Below are 17,311 nucleotides of genomic sequence, written 5' to 3' on the forward strand. Positions count from 1 at the left end.
CCGCCGATAAAATGCTTTCTCTGTGATGTCTCCGCGCCCTTTCTTGGGAGGTTGGTAACCAGTCTTGGATCCCGCAGGGTGGGGCGACCTAGCCCGAGCCCCACTTGGTGTGAAGACCCTGGGGCCAGGACGTCCCAACTCCCGTGCAGATCCCGTGGGGTGAGGCCGACATCTGCGGAGACTAGGAAGCCCAGGAGGGCTTCTCCAGGTTGGTCCTGGAAATGGGGTAAATGTGCCCCAGTGACACCTGGCGAGCTGGTGGAGGGCCCCGGCTCTCTGGGGTTTGCTTGGGGAGGAGGGAGGCAGGAAACTTGAGGGTTGCAGCAGGTCAGCAGAACTGAGGGGTGGGAGGTGGTACCAAGAAAAGGGATTAAGCTTGCTTTGGCCTGAGGGAAACCCTGTTCAATCAGAACAGGAGCTGGAGGTCTGGCCCACCCACCTGAGGTCAGAGTCCACACTTGGTTCCTGCCTGTGGGACTAAGGACCCCCTGTAGGCAGCACCTGCAGGGACCCAGCTGCAGGCTGCGTCAACATACCTTAACTTTCCTTCAAGAACATTTTACATCTTATCTTAAAAGGGTTAACAACCTAGTAAAAATCTACTGTAGCTGAGCTTGCATGGCCAGCTCTGGGGGCCCCCCAGCAAGGCCAGGAAGGTGCCCAAGCAGGAGGCTCACGATTAAAAAGTAGAAAAATCCCCTCATGACTCTTTCAATCACGGCCAGTATCTGAGCAGCACGGTCACCACGACTCTGTGGTGTGTGTGTGTGCGTTGTACTGTCCACACTGGCCAATGGTTGACACCCCCCGTGTGTGTGTGTGTTGTACTGTCCACACTGGCCACTGGTTGACACCCCCCACCCCTCCTCTTGGGGCAAGTCTGATACATTTGAAAAAGATCCAGCCTTTCCTTCCACAAAGAAATAAAATTTAATTCTACAAATTTACAAACCAAAATAACAAATGAACGTGGAAAATCAAAGACCGACAGTCTAGGGCTTGAGGTCACTATTCTCAAAGCCCAGGCTATAGCAGCTGCATTCAGTTGGGGCAAGACCTGGGTCTGGACCCAGGCGCTGCAGCAACTCCAGCCCCTGCTCCTGGCTGAGCCTCGAGTCCCCCAGTTGGTCTGGGATTCATTCTGAACCTCAGAACTTGAGGCTGAAGCCAGGACCCGCAGCAGAAGCCCCCTGGTTTGTGGTGGTGAGGTGGAAGCCAGTTTCCTTCAGGTCGTCGTCACCCTGGGAAGCAAGCGGCACTATGGGGCCCCAGCTGGACAAACCCTGCCTCAGGGACACCGCCCACACCTCCTCCCCTCCCTGTCAGCCTGCCCCTCACCAGTTGGCTGTAGCCCAGGCCCCCCTCTGGGGGCCGAGGGCTGGTGCCACGCTTCACCCTTTGCTGCTCGCTCTTGGCGGGCCACGTGGGGAACATCGATGGGTCGATGGGGAGGGGTGTCTCACGGAAATACTCATGCTTCAGACCGTCCTCTGCACTGACCCTCCGCCCAGGGAAGTAGGTCAGGAACCTGGGAGAACAAGGCACTTGGAGCCCTCTGCAGGGGGAGGAGTTCAGAGGGTGCTGGTGGAAGGGGGGCTGTCAGTACTGGCTCACTTGTTCATGAGATCAAAGCCCTGGTCTGAGAGCAGGGCCCCGAAGCGCTTGCGCAGGTTGTTGTAGGGGTACTCAGTGAAGGTCATCTTTTTCACCGCAGGAAGCTCATTGTAGCCAGGCCAGATCTTCTCACTGGGGGTCCCCAGGTCCTGAAAGAGAGAGGTCTCACAATGGCTATGCCCAGCAGAGACCCCCTCCTGCACCCCCCCCCCTCTTGGCAAGATACCCTGACCCACCTTAAATACTTTGTTGATCTGATCAATCTCTGACTTTCCAGGGAACAATGGCTTCTGAGTCAGCAGCTCCCCAAATATGCAGCCCACAGACCACATGTCCACAGCTGTGGAGTACTCCTGGGGACCAGGGACACGTTCAGGGGGGCGGAGGGGCCAAGTGTGCAGGGCAGGCCTCACGCAACCCAGCACTCACCTTGGCACCCAGGAGCAGCTCTGGGGCACGGTACCACAGGGTCACCACAATCGGAGTATAGGCCTTCAGGGGGGACCCATACTCCCGTGCCAGCCCGAAGTCCCCCACCTTGAGGATGCCGGCATGGCTCAGCAGCAGGTTGGACGTCTTGAGGTCGCGGTGCAGGATCCAGTTGTCATGCAGGTGCTTCACGCCGCACAGCAGCTGGATCATCAGGGTCTTCACCTCCCCTGGGGAACGAGCAGCGCAGTGCACTCACCCTGGGAACACCTCTAGCCCAGCCCACATGGACATGTACGCACTCACACAGTGTGTCAGGGTCAGTGTGCCCACATAACCCCAGGAACAATGTGTTCGGCCTGGGCTCCCCGAGGGCATGCTGGTCCTCGTGGGTATGCATACATGCCAGGGGCCCCGTCTTGGGGACACATGCAGACGGGGGGAGGGGGAAGGGGCTGTTTCAAGGACACGTTCAGGCGGGGGGGCTGTCTGAGGGGGGCAGGCCCACCTGGCAGGAACGGCTGCTTCATGGTCTCCATCAGGCTCTTCAGGTCGTGCTCCACATAGTTCATCACGATGTAAATCTTGTCCATGTTGCTGCCCACAACGATTTCCTAAGAAACAATAGCAGGTCCCTTGGCACCCGGTGCCCCTGGTCCCACCTCTGGGACTGCTAGCTCTTCAAGGAAGCCCAAAATCCTGGGAAGACACTCGGCGACAGCAGGGACCTGCTAAGTGTGACTAAGAAGTGCCTGATATTGACTGAGACTAGACTTCACTTCTGTCTGTGAAGAGCTGAGCCTAGTGTTCACATGTCGCACGACCCCCTGGGGCGCACAGGTGTGGGCGAGCTACCTACCCTGACGGTCACGATGTTGGGGTGCTGTGCCTTGAGGATGGTGTTGATCTCCCTCAGCGACGTGATCGGAAAGCCCTCCTTCTCCTTCTCCATCTTCAGTCGCTTCAGAGCCACAATCTCATCTGAAATCGGTCAAGACGGAGCTGAGACCTCCTCCAATGAGCACGGTTAGCCAGAAACTGCAAAGCGTTTTGTCTCACAGCATAAGATTGTGAGTTTACAGACGTACGCACCAAAAAGCCCAAACTGTGTCCATCAGGAACATGTGGCATTTGTACAAAACTGCTCCCCACTCCCTGCTCTAACCCTGCTGTGATCCCGGCAGACGTAATAAACCTTGACACCCCAACAAAATATCCCCCAGGTACTTGGGCTCAGACAACCACTGGCCTTCCACACGCACTGACGGAGCTGTGACTCCCACACCTGTCCAGGGGTCATCACTGAAGGACGATGCCTCAGTAGCTCCTGGGCCCTGGCCTGGCTGACTCTACCCTCACCTGTGAGGCCAAGGCTTCACAACCAAATAGTATAGTCTCTTGGTTAGGCTGACCTCTGACCTCTAGATATTCCAAAGGTTCAACTGCTCTGATGTGTGTCACCCACAAGGCATTACTTGGTGCTAAGGCAAGGCCACTGCCCAATGCCAGAGAGGGGTGACTCCCAGATGGCAGGACTGTGTGTTCCAAGACCCGGAGGCTGAAGGTGCCAGGGCCAGGACAGCTGGAGCTCACTGAAATCCCAGCCCTGAATGTGGCCAGGATGCTGGCAGGAAACCCAACCTCCCTTCTAGAGCTGGGGTGGCAGCCCCAAGGAGCTGTTCTGAGAAATAGCCCAAGGACAACACTCCTCAGGTCACTCACTCCCTGACCCAGTCTCCTCCGACTTTTGGGGGCCACCTAGACCCTACCCACCCACCCTACCCACCTGTTTTCTTGTCCTTTGCTCTGTACACCACCCCGTAAGTGCCCTCTTCAATCCTGTTCAGGCACTGGAACTCCTCTACACTCCGACAGCCCTGGGGGAAGCACAAGTGAGGCGTGGTAGCCATGGGCGCAACCCCCCACCCCAACCTCAGGAGAAGCTCAAATGTGTTTGGTGGTGGGGCAGGAGCAACTCTGCTCTGGTCTGTTTACTTTAGTGAGCACCCCCCCACTGGGAAATAAAACTGACGTGGACAAAAGCCAGTCCCAGGCACGTCCTTGGAGCCTGCCCTGCGTGCCCGAGAGAAGACCAGGGACGGGAGCACTCTCCACACCAAGCCCCGTCTTACTGCCACACCTGCCCTGCTGGGTTGGAGAAGTCCACCCTTGGGCTCAGGGGCAGCGCTCAGGGCTGGGCTGCCATCCTGTCCATGTGGCACATGGCCTGGGGCATGTGACTAAGGAAGCCGGGGACGGCTGCGGTGCACTGTCATGACCAGAGAGAACCCTACTGCCCCGGGCACCCAGAGCAAGGCCAGGAGGCTTCAGGGGAGCTCCAGGGAGGGCCACTGGCCATGGGAGCCAGAGCACCTGAGGCCACTTGCCCCTCTAGGAACATGCTCCTTCCCAAGTCCCTTCCCGCGATGTCCCTCACTACTGATGTTTTCCTAGACAAAAAAATGCGTGCTGACTCCCACCATGGCGACCCTTGCACAGTGACAGGCAAGGCCATGGCAGAAATGACCACCAAGCTGGCCACTCACCAGGATGCCTGCCTTCCATACATGGGACCCCCACTGACTTCATGGCTGAAGTCTCAGGGAAGTGCTCCCAATACTGCTGCTGGGCAAGAGGCTAGGCCATCACCATGGACATTAAATTCACTGTACTGACAGATCTCCCCACCCCAGGCACTGGGCTTCTGCTCTCCACCACTGGCCCAGTCATGACCAGGGAGGCGGAGCCAGCCTGAGACGGGAGGGTGCCTGACCTGCAGGGCAGGCAGGTACTTGGGCAGCTCCTGCTTGAGCTCGATGGGCGACAGGGCCGGGGAGTCAGGTACAAACTCTCCTTCAGTCAGGGCGCTGCTCTGTGGGGTGCCCTCGCCCACTTCTTCCTCCCCTTCTTCACTCTCCCCGGAATCTCGGTCAAATCGTGACTCTGGAACTTCAAAATTTGAATCTGATTATGGAACCAGGAATGACCCCTTCCTGCTCTGGGGGGTGGGGACACCAAGTGTATGAAAAAGCCAGAGAGCAGTGACCACAGGGTGCCACGTGAGCAGCTTCCCTGGACTGCAGTCAGACCTGAGCTGTTGTTCACCTTCCCCCTGCACTGAGGTTAGACCAGGACAGGGGATCCCTGCCACCTCTGTCCAGGCCCTAGCGGCACTCAGGAGGGCCCTCAGTCAGCACTGTCCTCTCTGAGGAAGGCCGGTCCCCTAGGGGCACAATGTGGTGCTCGGTGTGGCACCCAGGTCTCTCAGCCAGGTCAGCTCAGTCCTGGGGCAAACGTGGACAGGAACTACCTGTGGCTTCTGAGGCATGACAAGCCTTGGAGAACAGTTCATTTCAATAGATGGTCACAGTTACGCTCACAACGTCTAAAAAGTGTTACAGCATTTGGGAACAGATGAGAAGAGAGACAATTAGAGAAGCCTCTTACCAACAAGGATGTGGTTCTCAGTCTCTCGTTCTTCGTCTTCACTCATTTCTTCCTCGCTCACCTCCTCTGCAAGAGAGAGCAGGTGTCTACCTGTGTCGCCCAGGCCATGGAGCGTGCCACCCAGAGGGCTCTGGGGTCTGCTCCCTTCCAGGAGGTCTTGTGTGAGTCCCACACAGCAAGGCATTTTCAATTTGGGAATTTTTAAAAATCAGACTTCTAACTATCTTTCTGTACTTCCCCAAACCCCACCCAAGTGCACCGTCACACCCCATGCTCTCACCAGCCGACTGTCCGGAGGCTTCCTCAGAGTTGCTCCCAGTCTCCTCTTCTTCTTCCTCCTCCTCCTCCTCCTCCTCCTCTTCTTCCTCCTCTGATTCTTCACTGCTGCTCCCCTCCTCCTCCTCCTCTTCTTCCTCCTCCTCTTCCTCCTCAGAACCAGACCCTGATTCCGCTTTAGGAAGCAAAGAGCAGGAAGTAAACTCGCGGGCCGTCCCTGCAAGCCGCACAGGGAGGCCTGGCCCGCTGAGTGCAGTTACCTGAGGAGGACTCGGCCGAGCTGGTTTTCCTCTCGTTGTCGCTGATGTCTTGTAAGTCCGACAGCAAGTCTCTCTCTTCCACTTTCTCTTCTTTTACTTACGAAGCAAACCACCAGGGGTGAATTCAAGGACATGTTTTAAAAATTCCCCAGCAAAGACCCACACCAGTGGCCCAAGCAGGTGTTGCTGGGCTCACCTGGCTTTCGGCTGTCTCCGAGCTCAAACCGCTCTCGAGGCGGCCGCGGTGGGCTGCGGCTCCAGTGGCTGGCCTTCACTTTGTCACTGTAGTCCTCTCTCATTGTTCGGTGATGTGCAGAAACTGGTGCCCAGAACAGAACAGGAGACGGCGCTGGCAGCACCCTCTTCCCAACAGGTTACCTCTCACCCGCACCCTTGCTGAGGGCAACGGCCCACATGTGCACAGGGCAGATGCGACCACAGCACACAAACTTGCTAACAGCACCTGGGGCAGAGGCCAGGAAGCCGAGGAAAGAAAGCTTCAACCTGGAAGCCGTGAGCCAACCCCAAGGACCCAGGTAAACCTACTATACCCATCTCTATAGGTCAGAAAGAGCCAGCAATACCTCCAGCCTGTGCCCCACCACCTGCGGGCAGCAGGCCCACAAAACACTGACAGCAGTCAAGCACCAGGCCTGGGATGGCCCCTTGGGTGCCACTCCCCTGCACATCAGACACGCCTATTGCCACCAACTGGCCCATCTATGCTCCTGTGGAGACCGTCCCCTGCGAGAGGGGGCAGCTCCGGCTAAAGCTCCCCTGCTGCCCTGCCAGCAGACGCACCTTCCCGCCGGGCCTCGCGCTCCTTGCGCCGCTCCTCCGCACGCCGCTCCCGCTCCTTCTGCTCACGCTGCTCTTTCTGCTGCTCCCGCAGTTTCCGCTCCCGCTCCCGCTTCCGTTCCAGCTGCTCCAGGCGGTCCCTGCAACAGTGCACGCCAGCTTCTTCCCCAATAGGAAGGTGGTTCTTTACCCCCAGTGCTTTCCTCGGATCAGTACATTTCTCTTTAGGCTGCCCCACCCCCAGGGAGCGTGCTAAAACAGACTGTACCAGTGAGTGCAACCTCAGCGCGCCGTCCCCAAGAGCATGGGGAATGGAGAGCTGGGACCAGGAGATGGCTATCAGAAACGATAAACCCACTGGTTCCGGAATATCCCACCTACCAGTTCTAAGACTCCCTAAGAGTCACCCAAGCACACATCACAACACAGTCTAAATCCACCTGCACACAGGTCCGTCTCCAAGGTTAGTGTGACACGTTGGGGCAGTGGGGAGAGCAGCTTTCAGGCAGTGTCATTTGAGTACAGGAAACACTAGTGGCCAAAATGTGTGGGTGGCTACAGTGTAAGGTGGCCAAACTGTGAGACCTGAGCGTAGGTAAGTAACTTCTACAGCCTTATATATTGTTAGGTCTACATAAAACCTAAAAAGCTAACACGCCTTGCCTTGGTTGGTTGGCTCAGTGGTAGAACGTCAGCCTGGCGTGCAGGAGTCCCGGGTTCGATTCCTGACCAGGACACACAGGAGAAGCGCCCATCTGCTTCTCCACTCCTCCCCCTCTCCTTCCTCTCGGTCTCTCTCTTCCCCTCCCTCAGCCAAGGCTCCACTGGAGCAAAGTTGGCCCGGGGGGTTAAGGATGGCTCTGTGGCCTCTGCCTCAGGCACTAGAATGGCCCTGGTTGCAACAGAGCATCGCCCCTGGTGGGCAGAGCATCGCCCCCTGGTGGGCATGCCGGGTGGATCCCGGTTGGGCACATGCGGGAGTCTGTCTGCCTCCCCGTTTCCAACTTCAGAAAAATACAAACAACAAAAAAAAAGCTTACACGCCTTTAAAAAGTACCACCCAACACCCACAGAAATGAGCACAAGCATACATGCAAGAACAAACCAAGGCCTGGTGGCGTCACCATCCTGTACCAACCTGGCCTATACCAGCTGTCACACCCAAGTGGCTGGACGCAGGGGGCTGAGATTCTAGGTGCTACTATTAACACCTATGCGTCCAAACTAGTTCAGAATACAACCAAGGTATAATTTACGTATAAAATTCAATCACTAGATTCAATTTTCCATAAATTTATGAAATTGTGCCACCATCACCACAGGTGGTTTTAAAACCTTCCCATCACCAGCATGAGCCTTGCACACACCTTCCTGCAGTCAGTCCCACCCTCACAAATCTGCTGTCTGTCTGCTTTGGATTTCCTGGACACTTAGGTCACTGCTTTGAGTTGTTTGCTTTATTCTAGTATCTTGCAGTAGAAGCTTAGGTTACTGACTGGGCACCCTCCTTTTTCTGTTATTAGTACTTAAAGCCAGAACATTTCACTCTAAGCACTACTATAGCTGCATCCCTAAGTTTTGACATTGTTTTTCACTTAGTTCAGAACAGTTTCTATTTTTTCATAATTTCTTATTTGGGTCATGATTTATTCAAATATAGTTGTTGGATTTTCAACTCTATTCTTTGGTGGTAAGAAGGCATATTCTATTATGTATGGTTTCAATCTTAAACTTGAGCTTTGTTATATAGCCTAGCACATGATTTTTATTAGAAAATGCCCCATAAACTCTTAAATAAGTTTCTTCTGCAGCGGTGGGTGGGACTTTTAGCAAATTAGATTGAATTGGTTGATGGTATTCCAAATTTTCTATAACCTTGTTGATTTTCTTTCATTGTTCTATTGACAACTAGAGACATTTCCAATGATTATCAACTGTTTTTATGCCTTATGCATCTTGGACTCTTACATGTTTGCATGGATTTATCACTGTTCTATCCTTCCTGATATATTCACCTTTTGTTATGAAGTCCTCGATGTTTATTTAGTACTGATCTTAACCTCTATTTTGTCTAACATGACTATAGCCACCCAAGCTCTCTGTGGTTGCTATTTGCATGGTTTACATTTTTCCTAACCTTTTATGTTCAACCTATTTTTGTCTCTAACATGTTCTTACAGAAAACATATAGTTGGCTCTTACTTTTCTGAAAGGCTCGCCCTTGTTTAGGGTACAGAGAGCATTTCATTGTTAATATATTTGAACTAACTATGGTTGAACTATATTTGGCTATGGTTGAACTCCTCCTTTCTCTACGTCCGTCTTTTTTGTCCCCGTTTCGGGTTTAAGTGTACCATTAGTGTACCACTTTAATTCTACTGCTCTCCCGTAGCGGTCATGATATACATCTCAGCAGATTAACACCTCATGCCCACAAAATAGAGGAACAGTTCCAGTGCAGCCCCTCCTTGCTCCTCTGTGTAGACTACATGGGCCACATGGACTACAAAACAACAGTGTCTGCAAAACTACTGTTTCCTACAGTCCCGTGTCCTCTGCAAAAGACAAGACGTGAGAAGAAAACTATTTACAGGTTCTTTCATGTTCACCCACTTTTACCATTTCTAGGGCTTGTCTTTCCTGTGGCTTTGATACCACTGGTTTCCCTTCTTTCAGCTGAAGGTCTTAAATATTTCTTATAAGGCAGGACTTGCTAACAGTGGGTCCATTGGTCCATGTTCATCAGGGACTGTCTTCCTGTTTACTTCTTTTTTTTTATTTTTTTTTATTTTTTATTTTTTATTTTTTATTTTTCTGAAGCTGGAAACGGGGAAAGACAGTCAGACTCCCGCATGCGCCCAACCAGGATCCACCCGGCACGCCCACCAGGGGCGAAGCTCTGCCCACCAGGGGGTGATGCTCTGCCCCTTCAGGGCGTCGCTCTGCCACGACCAGAGCCACTCTAGTGCCTGGGGCAGAGGCCAAGGAGCTATCCCCAGCGCCCGGGCCATCTCTGCTCCAATGGAGCCTTGGCTGCGGGAGGGGAAGAGAGAGACAGAGAGGAAGGAGGGGGTGGGGGTGGAGAAGCAAATGGGCGCTTCTCCTATGTGCCCTGGCCGGGAATCGCACCCAGGTCCCCCGCACACCAGGCCGACGCTCTACCGCTGAGCCAACCGGCCAGGGCCCCGTTTACTTCTGAAGAACAGATTTGCAGGACAGACGATTCCTGGTAGACAGGTTTTCTCAGTGTGATTATGCTGTTCCAGGCCTTTTGGCCTCTACCAGCAAGGACTCAGCTGCCAAGCACCGAAGCTCCTCTTTTAGGGAGGTGGTTGTCCCCTTGCTGCCTTTCAAGATTTTCTCTTTGGCTTTCACCAGATCGACTACGATATGACGCCACCTTTTCATACTCAGGGTTCACTGATCTTTTTGGAAATGTAGGTGTTTTCATCAAATTTGGGAAGTTTTCAGCTATTATTTTAGAAAACATCTTTGCATCCCTTCTCTCTTCTCTTCGGGGACTGCCATCACATGAATGTTGTCCTACAGATCTTTTTAAAAAAATTTTATCTATTGATTTTACAGAAGGGAAGGGGAAATGATAAGTATCAACTCATAGTGCTTCACTTTAATTGTTCACTGATTGCTTATCATATGTGCCTTGACCAGGCAAGCCCAAGGTTTCAAACCAGTGACCTCAGCATTCCAGGTCAGTATCTCCACTGCACCACCACATGTCAGGCTAAAGGTCTTTAAAGGCTCTGTTCAGAATACTAATTTCTACTGCTCCATCTTCAAGTCCCTGCTTTCAAGTGTTTCCTCAAGCCACACCTTTGCTAAATCTGGACACTCAGTCTCTACTGATGCTTTTCTTCCTTCACAAGAGTAATATTTCCTTACTTCTTTGTATGTCCCAAAACTTTTTGTTGAAAACTGGACTGATAATATGTTATAGCAATTCTGGATTCTAATTTTCCTCTCAGTTGTTGCTGTTTATTTAATAACCACTGGGCTAAATCTGTGAACTTTGTCACCCCTGCTGTTGTTTTTTTTCCCATGTTCCCTTTATTTTCAAGCCTGGCTCCCTTGGGGTCTGCACAGCTGTGCGATCAGCCCACAGTGAACAGTCAGCACAAGGCGTGGCAAACATGGATGTTTCACATGCCAGCTGCACATGTGGACGCTGCAAAAACTATGCTCGCCTCACGGTGTTCTTAGACCGTTACCCCTGGTCCCAGCTTCCCCCACACATTCTGCGTCACAGGAACCACGGTTCTTCTCACACACCTTCCTTTAATGCCTGTGCCCTTTAACCCTGGCTGCTGGAAGATAAGCACCATCTCCCCTTCAACTCCCTAGCTTTCTCTGAAAATGACCTCTGTATTCAGAGGTGGCGCTAGTATTCATGTGTGTCCATGAACCCTTTATCTGGGCCATGGAGGACGGATCCAGGGATTTCCAGATGCTCCCTCCTAGGAATTGGGGCCCATAGAAAGGCAGCTATAAATTAATACCCAGGAGAGTGCCATCCCAGCTTCTAGACTGTCTCTGAGGCCTCTGGAATTTCCTCTGTTACTTTTCCTTTTTTGTTTGAAAGAGCCAGGCTACTGCTGCTGTGACCCAGAGAACCCTCATCAATACATACTGTTAGTCTTCCTGGCCTCGACCACCTAGAACAAAGTTTGGTACCAAGCTGGCGCTCAGTACTTGCTGCATGAAAGATGATGAACCCTCCTGTACCAGACTTCTCCTGAGCCCTGACTGCACCAGCATTTGCATGCATGGATCAGGTCGACTGTCCCCGAGATGCTCCCCTTTCCACCATGACTTGAAAACAGCACGCTACTAAAAATGGGCGAAGCGTTCACCTTCCTCCCACAGCTAACAGGTCTGGGAAGATCATTTCTCCCTTTTCTGTCTCCCGTTCCCTCTCCACTGTTACACATCCAGCCCAAACCTTCACCCCTCATGTCTGCATTCCGACCCAGAGCTCCAGCTCCCTCCAGCAATGTCCTTTCCGCCAGGCCCCTTGCATAAACTTCTGTGGGGACCCTGCTCAGCCTGGCTCCTGATGGCGAGTTCCCCACCAGCCTCCATTGGGAAGAAGCACACACACAGACTTCCATTCCCTTCACTATCACCTCTCAACCAGTTCACACCCATTTCCGGCTTCTGAATGCAGTAAAAACTCCCTTTCTTCCGGATAATTCTCTTGGTAAACGCCACCCAACCTTTACAGTGCCGTGACTATGTTCAGGCACACCACATCTGCACCAAATCCGTTCTATATGCCAAGTCTGTCACCGCCTGGATGGAATGCTGACCGTATACAGCATTCAGGGTCCCGTAACAAGCAGCCCTGTCACCTCTCTCTCCTGGAATGCTCTCTCGCCATCTCCCGCCTCTTCTGCCTCTCCCACTCCCGGCGGGCTTTGTCCTGCTCCTCCCGATGCCGCTTCCTGCGCTCGTGTTCTCGTTCTTTCTCTTTCACTCGCGCGTGCTTGCCTGGTTGGAAAGGAGAAGTGTCACATGCAAACCCTCAACATGAAACACTCAACGTTAAAACATCCAGTGAAGCAAAAATATTTCGTGATTTGAAGAAACAATCATGGACTTAACGTTAAAAAAAAAAAAAAAGACAGCCCTGGCCGGTTGGCTCAGTGGTAGAGGGTCGGCCTGGCGTGCGGGAGTCCCGGTTCGATTCCCGGCCAGAGCACACAGGAGAAGAGCCCATCTGCTTCTCCACCCCTCCCCTCTCCTTCCTCTCTGTCTCTCTCTTCCCCTCCTGCAGCCAAGACTACAATGGAGCAAAGATGGCCTGGGCGCTGGGGATGGCTCCTTGGCCTCTGCCCCAGGCGCTGGAGTGGCTCTGGTCGGAACAGAGCGACGCCCCGGAGGCGCAGAGCATCGCCCCCTGGTGGGAAAGAGCGTCACCCCCTGGTGGGCGTGCCAGGTGGATCCCGGTCGGGTGTATGCAGGAGTCTGTCTGACTGTCTCTCCCTGTTTCCAGCTTCAGAAAAATACAAAAAAAAAAAAAAAAAAAAAAAAGACAAAGTAATAAAACTCTAGGCAGTAAATCTTCCATTGAGAAAACAACAAAAATAATGTGGTTATCACTAAATAGAATTGTGGTTTTCATCTTGTTTTTAAAATTTCCTATCTTGGATAAACTGTAATTGGACTATACTATATACATTTGTAATTAAAAACCACTATTCATAAAGAAAGAGAACAAAAGTCTGCTGTGCCTTCTAGCGGGTTTCTTTTTTTTTTTTTTTTTTTTGTATTTTTCTGACACTGGAAATGGGGAGAGACAGTCAGACAGACTCCCGCATGCGCCCGACCGGGATCCACCCGACACGCCCACCAGGGGGCGATGCTCTGCCCATCCGGGGCGTCGCTCTGTTGCGACCAGAGCCACTCTAGCACCTGGGGCAGAGGCCAAGGAGCCATCCCCAGCACCCGGGCCATCTTTGCTCCAGTGGAGCCTCGGCTGCGGGAGGGGAAGAGAGAGACAGAGAGGAAGGAGAGGGGGAGGGGTAGAGAAGCAGATGGGCGCTTCTCCTGTGTGCCCTGGCCGGGAATTGAAGCCGGGACTTCTGCAGCCAGGCCGACGCTCTACCACTGAGCCAAAGGGCCAGGGCCTAGCGGGTTTCTTTATCATGTTAAAAAACCATGTTGATCAACTGCATTTACATTAACGAAATTTAAATCAGACCCCAGGTCCAGTTTTCCCAAATCCCTCAGCAGCTCTAGCTGTTGGTATTACAGCAGACCCAGTATTTCAACTTTTCAAGTACCCAACAGTTGTTTTTTTTTCTTTCCTTTTTTTTAAAGGCAAGGAGAAACAGGAATATCGAGCTGCTCCCATATGTGACCTGACCAGGGACTCAAACTGGCAACCTCTGTGCTCTGGAACAATGCTCCAACCAACCAACCTATCTGGCTAGGGCGTAATTCTTATTGATTTCTTATTTAAAAAAATTTTTTTATGGATTGATTTTAGAAAGAGAGAGGAACACAGATCTGTGCCTGTATGTGCCCTGACCAGAGAATGAACCAGCAACCTCTGCACTTAGGGATGACAATTATTACTGAGCCATCTAGCCAAAGCAGTTTTTACTGATTTTCAGAAAGAGGGAGAGAAAGGGGAGGGTGAAGGGAAGCATTTGTTGTTCCACTCAGTCGCACATTTTTTGGTTGCTTCTGGTGTATGCTCCAACTGAGGATCAAACTCACAACCTTGCTGTTTTGGGACAACTTAAACAAATGAGCTAAACAACCAGGGCCATACCCAATTTCTAGTTAAAGCAATTTAGCATGGAACAGTATGTTTTCCTTCTATACTTGTGAATTATGACAATTTATATGTAAATAAAATATCCCAAAACAAAATCATGAGAAGAAAAAAAACAAACAAAAGAAAATGAAATAGCTATTCAGTATAATTTACATTAAATTGATGTTTTTAGCTAAAATTTTACTTTCTCAAAAAGAACAGGCCTGGCCAGGTGACTCAGTGGATAGAGCATCATCCTGGTACGCGGAGGTCACGGGTTCAATCCCCAATCAGGGCACATACAAGAAGTGAACAATGAGCACACAACTAAATGGAACAGCTAAGTGAGTTGATGCTTCTCTCTTTCCCTCTCTCCCTCGCTCCCTTTCTCTCTCAAATCAATGGAAAAACTAAAACAACAGAAAAGATAAAAAAACTTTTTTACTTTCTCCTCTTTCAACTGTTTTCTGGAGAAGACAAGAGATTTTGAACTAGGAAACAGACCACACTTGAGTATGATACAAAAGAAAACAAATGCTTCTGTACCCCCTTCTGCTGAATGACTACGATGCCTACGTTTCTCTTTTCTCTTTTCATCTTTCCTGTGATGAGCTTTTTCCTTCCGAGACACTTGCTGTGGTGGTTTGATAGCCAAAGAATCATCTTCCTCTCCTCTGAAATGAGACACAGCAGCACCATGTCACGCCTGAGAGAGCATTGGGGTGACGGAGCTTCTCCAGCGAAGAATGCAGGCTTCAGATTACAAATAAAGTGGAATCTGAAACATCCTCTGATAGATGGTCAATTATGAAACTTAAGCCAAGACTGTAAATTAAATATAGACTCCTCTGAAAAGTACAAGTGAGAAATCAATGTGGTACATGGTAAACGAGGAAACTTTAGGTGGCGACAGACATGTTCATTAACTTGACCGTGGCAACAGTTTCATTTGTAAAGCAGTATCAAATTGCGCGCTTTAAATATATGCAGTTTGTCACATATAACCTCAATAAAACTGTTTAAAACGAGGGTCCCACAATTTTAGTCAAACCAAATGATCTCAAAACGTCATTTAACAACATCTTCAACTGAATATATGACCAAAATCTTGGGAGAATTCACAACCTAAGCCTTTCAATCTTAATTTCTGGTCATGTTGCCTAATTATTTGAGAATGAGAGAAGGAAACAAGTAAAGAGAGACGACGGCAGAGGGAGAAGTATGAGAACACACTGAACTCGGTAGGACCATTTCTGCTCAAAGGTTAGGCTCGAGACTCTCTCACTTGTACAAAACCTTAAACCGTGACTCTAAGAATTGTCACCAACACACAGCACAGTTACTTGAACGTACTATGTAAACGGTGCTGCCCAGACTGAAGAATTATCACAAAGAAAGGAGTTGCATGCTCATTCAGTCTTCTCCCAAGAGGGGTGAGGTGACAACGGACACACCACAGGAGCCCATTTCAATGGTAAACCTAAAGTCCCAACTATAAACTTTTGACTATAAACTTTTCTCGAAGCACCCATAGAATGGCAACCCAGGTCAGGGCTGTGCACCGCACCCAGCTGTTTCCCCAGTGAGTCGCACCTATGGCTCGGGGCGCTCTTCCTTGCGGTGTGCCTTTTCTCACCTGTCCTCCATGGAGTCTTCCCTCCTGTAGGGCGAGTTCCTGATGGTGATCTCCATGCGGTGGTCCCTCAGCTCTCCCTCCTCAAGGGAATCCCGCTTGGAGTCCCGGTCATCAGACTGAGAAGCAAGGAAAGAGTCATTTCCCTGAGGGACCCAGGGTGTGTGTCACAACCGCCAAACCTTGCCAACACCCCACATGACACCTCCATGTACGCTCTGGACAGAACGTGACTTAAAACATTCTATTTATAATTTTTATCATTAAAATACAGACACCATTTTCATTCCGATCCCATGAAGAAGAAACGACCCCCCTCTCTCTGTAACCATGACGACTATCAACTAGCAGGGATGTATATGGTATTAGCCCCTATGAGCCGTATGTTAGTTGTGCACGAGCCAACACGGTGCCTCCCAAGCCTATTTCCTACTCGTAGAGCTTTGTGACAGCTCGGGACGCCTGCAGGTAGGGGCCTGCGACTCCTGCCTGCCCAAACCCCCCCCCCTTCCATCAAACCCCCACCAAGCTTTTTTTTCTGAGTTAATTCTTAAGCAAAAACCCAGAAAAGCGCGAAACGTTCACGTCAACTCCCACTACGCTAAAAATAACACCCGGGAACGGGATCAAGAATCAACTCATAACGGAAACGCACTAACGACTCGAGGCCCCGCACACGCACGCGGGATCCTGCACGTTGGCGTGGCCACCCGCACGCAGGCTTTAGTACGTTATCGATCTGCTGTCCACGCAAGCTCGGGATGCGGACCGGTTTTTTGGGGTGGTTTTTTTTTTTTTTTTTTTTTTTTGGTTAATGTTTAGAACGGGGGAGGCGGGCTCACCTGCGACATTTGGAAGGACAAAAGAACTTCACCGCCGAAGCGTTGTGCTAATGGAAAAACGAGGGCAAAGAAATGAAATCTCCCTTGGAAAGAACCCCTCGCTGGACACCACCGGGCTTACATTTTTTAAGCGTTTTATCTCTGCTTTCTCCTCCTGTTCCTTCCGGCGCTTCTTCTCCTGGAGAATCTCATCTAAGGTTTTCACTTTCCAGGAGTCCTTTTCATCACCCATTGGCGTGAAGGGGCTGCCAACGGAACCAAGACGGACGGGGAGCCGTGTGAGGGCGGCGGGCGGCGGGGCGGTGGAGCCCGGGGGCGCCCGGGAGCCCAGGCCGGCGGGGGTTGCCTCAGATAGTGTCAGGATCCGCTGTCTCCTCCACCCCGACTTTCACGCCGGGCGAGTCGGGACAATAGAGCGGGGCGTGTCGCCCGCCCAGCTCGAGAGCTTGGGAAGCTGGCCGCTACTCACCACCGCCGCCGCCGGTCCCGAAGCCTGAGGAAGAACTTGCGCCCGGCGCGCGCCAGGAGCGTCGTCTCTTCCTGCGTCGGCGCGGGGTGATGACGTAAGACGGTTGCAGAAGCCGCCGGTTCCGGCTCCCAAAAGAACTCGGTGTCAGCACCTGCTTTGTGCGTCACTTCCGGCTGCGGCGCCGACTGATGGCGAGCCCGGTGGTAAAGCAAGTCCCAGATGGGCGTGTGTCCCCCACACCCTCGCAGCCCGGACATCTCGGTC

General features: G+C 51.7%; 1 protein-coding gene across 6 annotated transcripts; it reads right to left on the reverse strand.

Moving 5' to 3' along the window:
• Nucleotides 1-906: 906 nt before the first annotated feature.
• Nucleotides 907-17,097, reverse strand: LOC136399552 (cyclin-dependent kinase 11B). 6 transcript variants are annotated; one of them, XM_066374799.1, is made up of 19 exons: nucleotides 17,048-17,097; nucleotides 16,700-16,823; nucleotides 15,740-15,855; nucleotides 14,650-14,777; nucleotides 12,191-12,329; nucleotides 6,828-6,964; nucleotides 6,223-6,345; nucleotides 6,027-6,122; nucleotides 5,771-5,941; nucleotides 5,491-5,556; nucleotides 4,817-4,992; nucleotides 3,830-3,920; nucleotides 2,903-3,024; nucleotides 2,552-2,657; nucleotides 2,044-2,273; nucleotides 1,851-1,967; nucleotides 1,615-1,763; nucleotides 1,339-1,528; nucleotides 907-1,241 (listed from the first exon to the last, which is right to left on the reverse strand). In XM_066374799.1, exons 2-19 carry the CDS (start codon nucleotides 16,808-16,810, stop codon nucleotides 1,149-1,151), a joined length of 2,361 nt encoding a protein of 786 aa, XP_066230896.1. In that variant the 5' UTR covers nucleotides 16,811-16,823; nucleotides 17,048-17,097; the 3' UTR covers nucleotides 907-1,148. The 6 variants fall into 6 exon arrangements, with proteins under 6 accessions (XP_066230896.1, XP_066230902.1, XP_066230899.1 ...); XM_066374805.1 differs by lacking the exon at nucleotides 17,048-17,097 and adding an exon at nucleotides 16,579-16,625 and having other exon boundaries at nucleotides 16,700-16,824; XM_066374802.1 differs by lacking the exon at nucleotides 17,048-17,097 and having other exon boundaries at nucleotides 14,680-14,777; nucleotides 16,700-17,041.
• Between the last annotated feature and the right edge of the window lie 214 nt (nucleotides 17,098-17,311).

The sequence above is a fragment of the Saccopteryx leptura genome, chromosome 3, assembly GCF_036850995.1.
Source record: "Saccopteryx leptura isolate mSacLep1 chromosome 3, mSacLep1_pri_phased_curated, whole genome shotgun sequence".
Classification (NCBI taxonomy): Eukaryota; Metazoa; Chordata; class Mammalia; order Chiroptera; family Emballonuridae; genus Saccopteryx; species Saccopteryx leptura.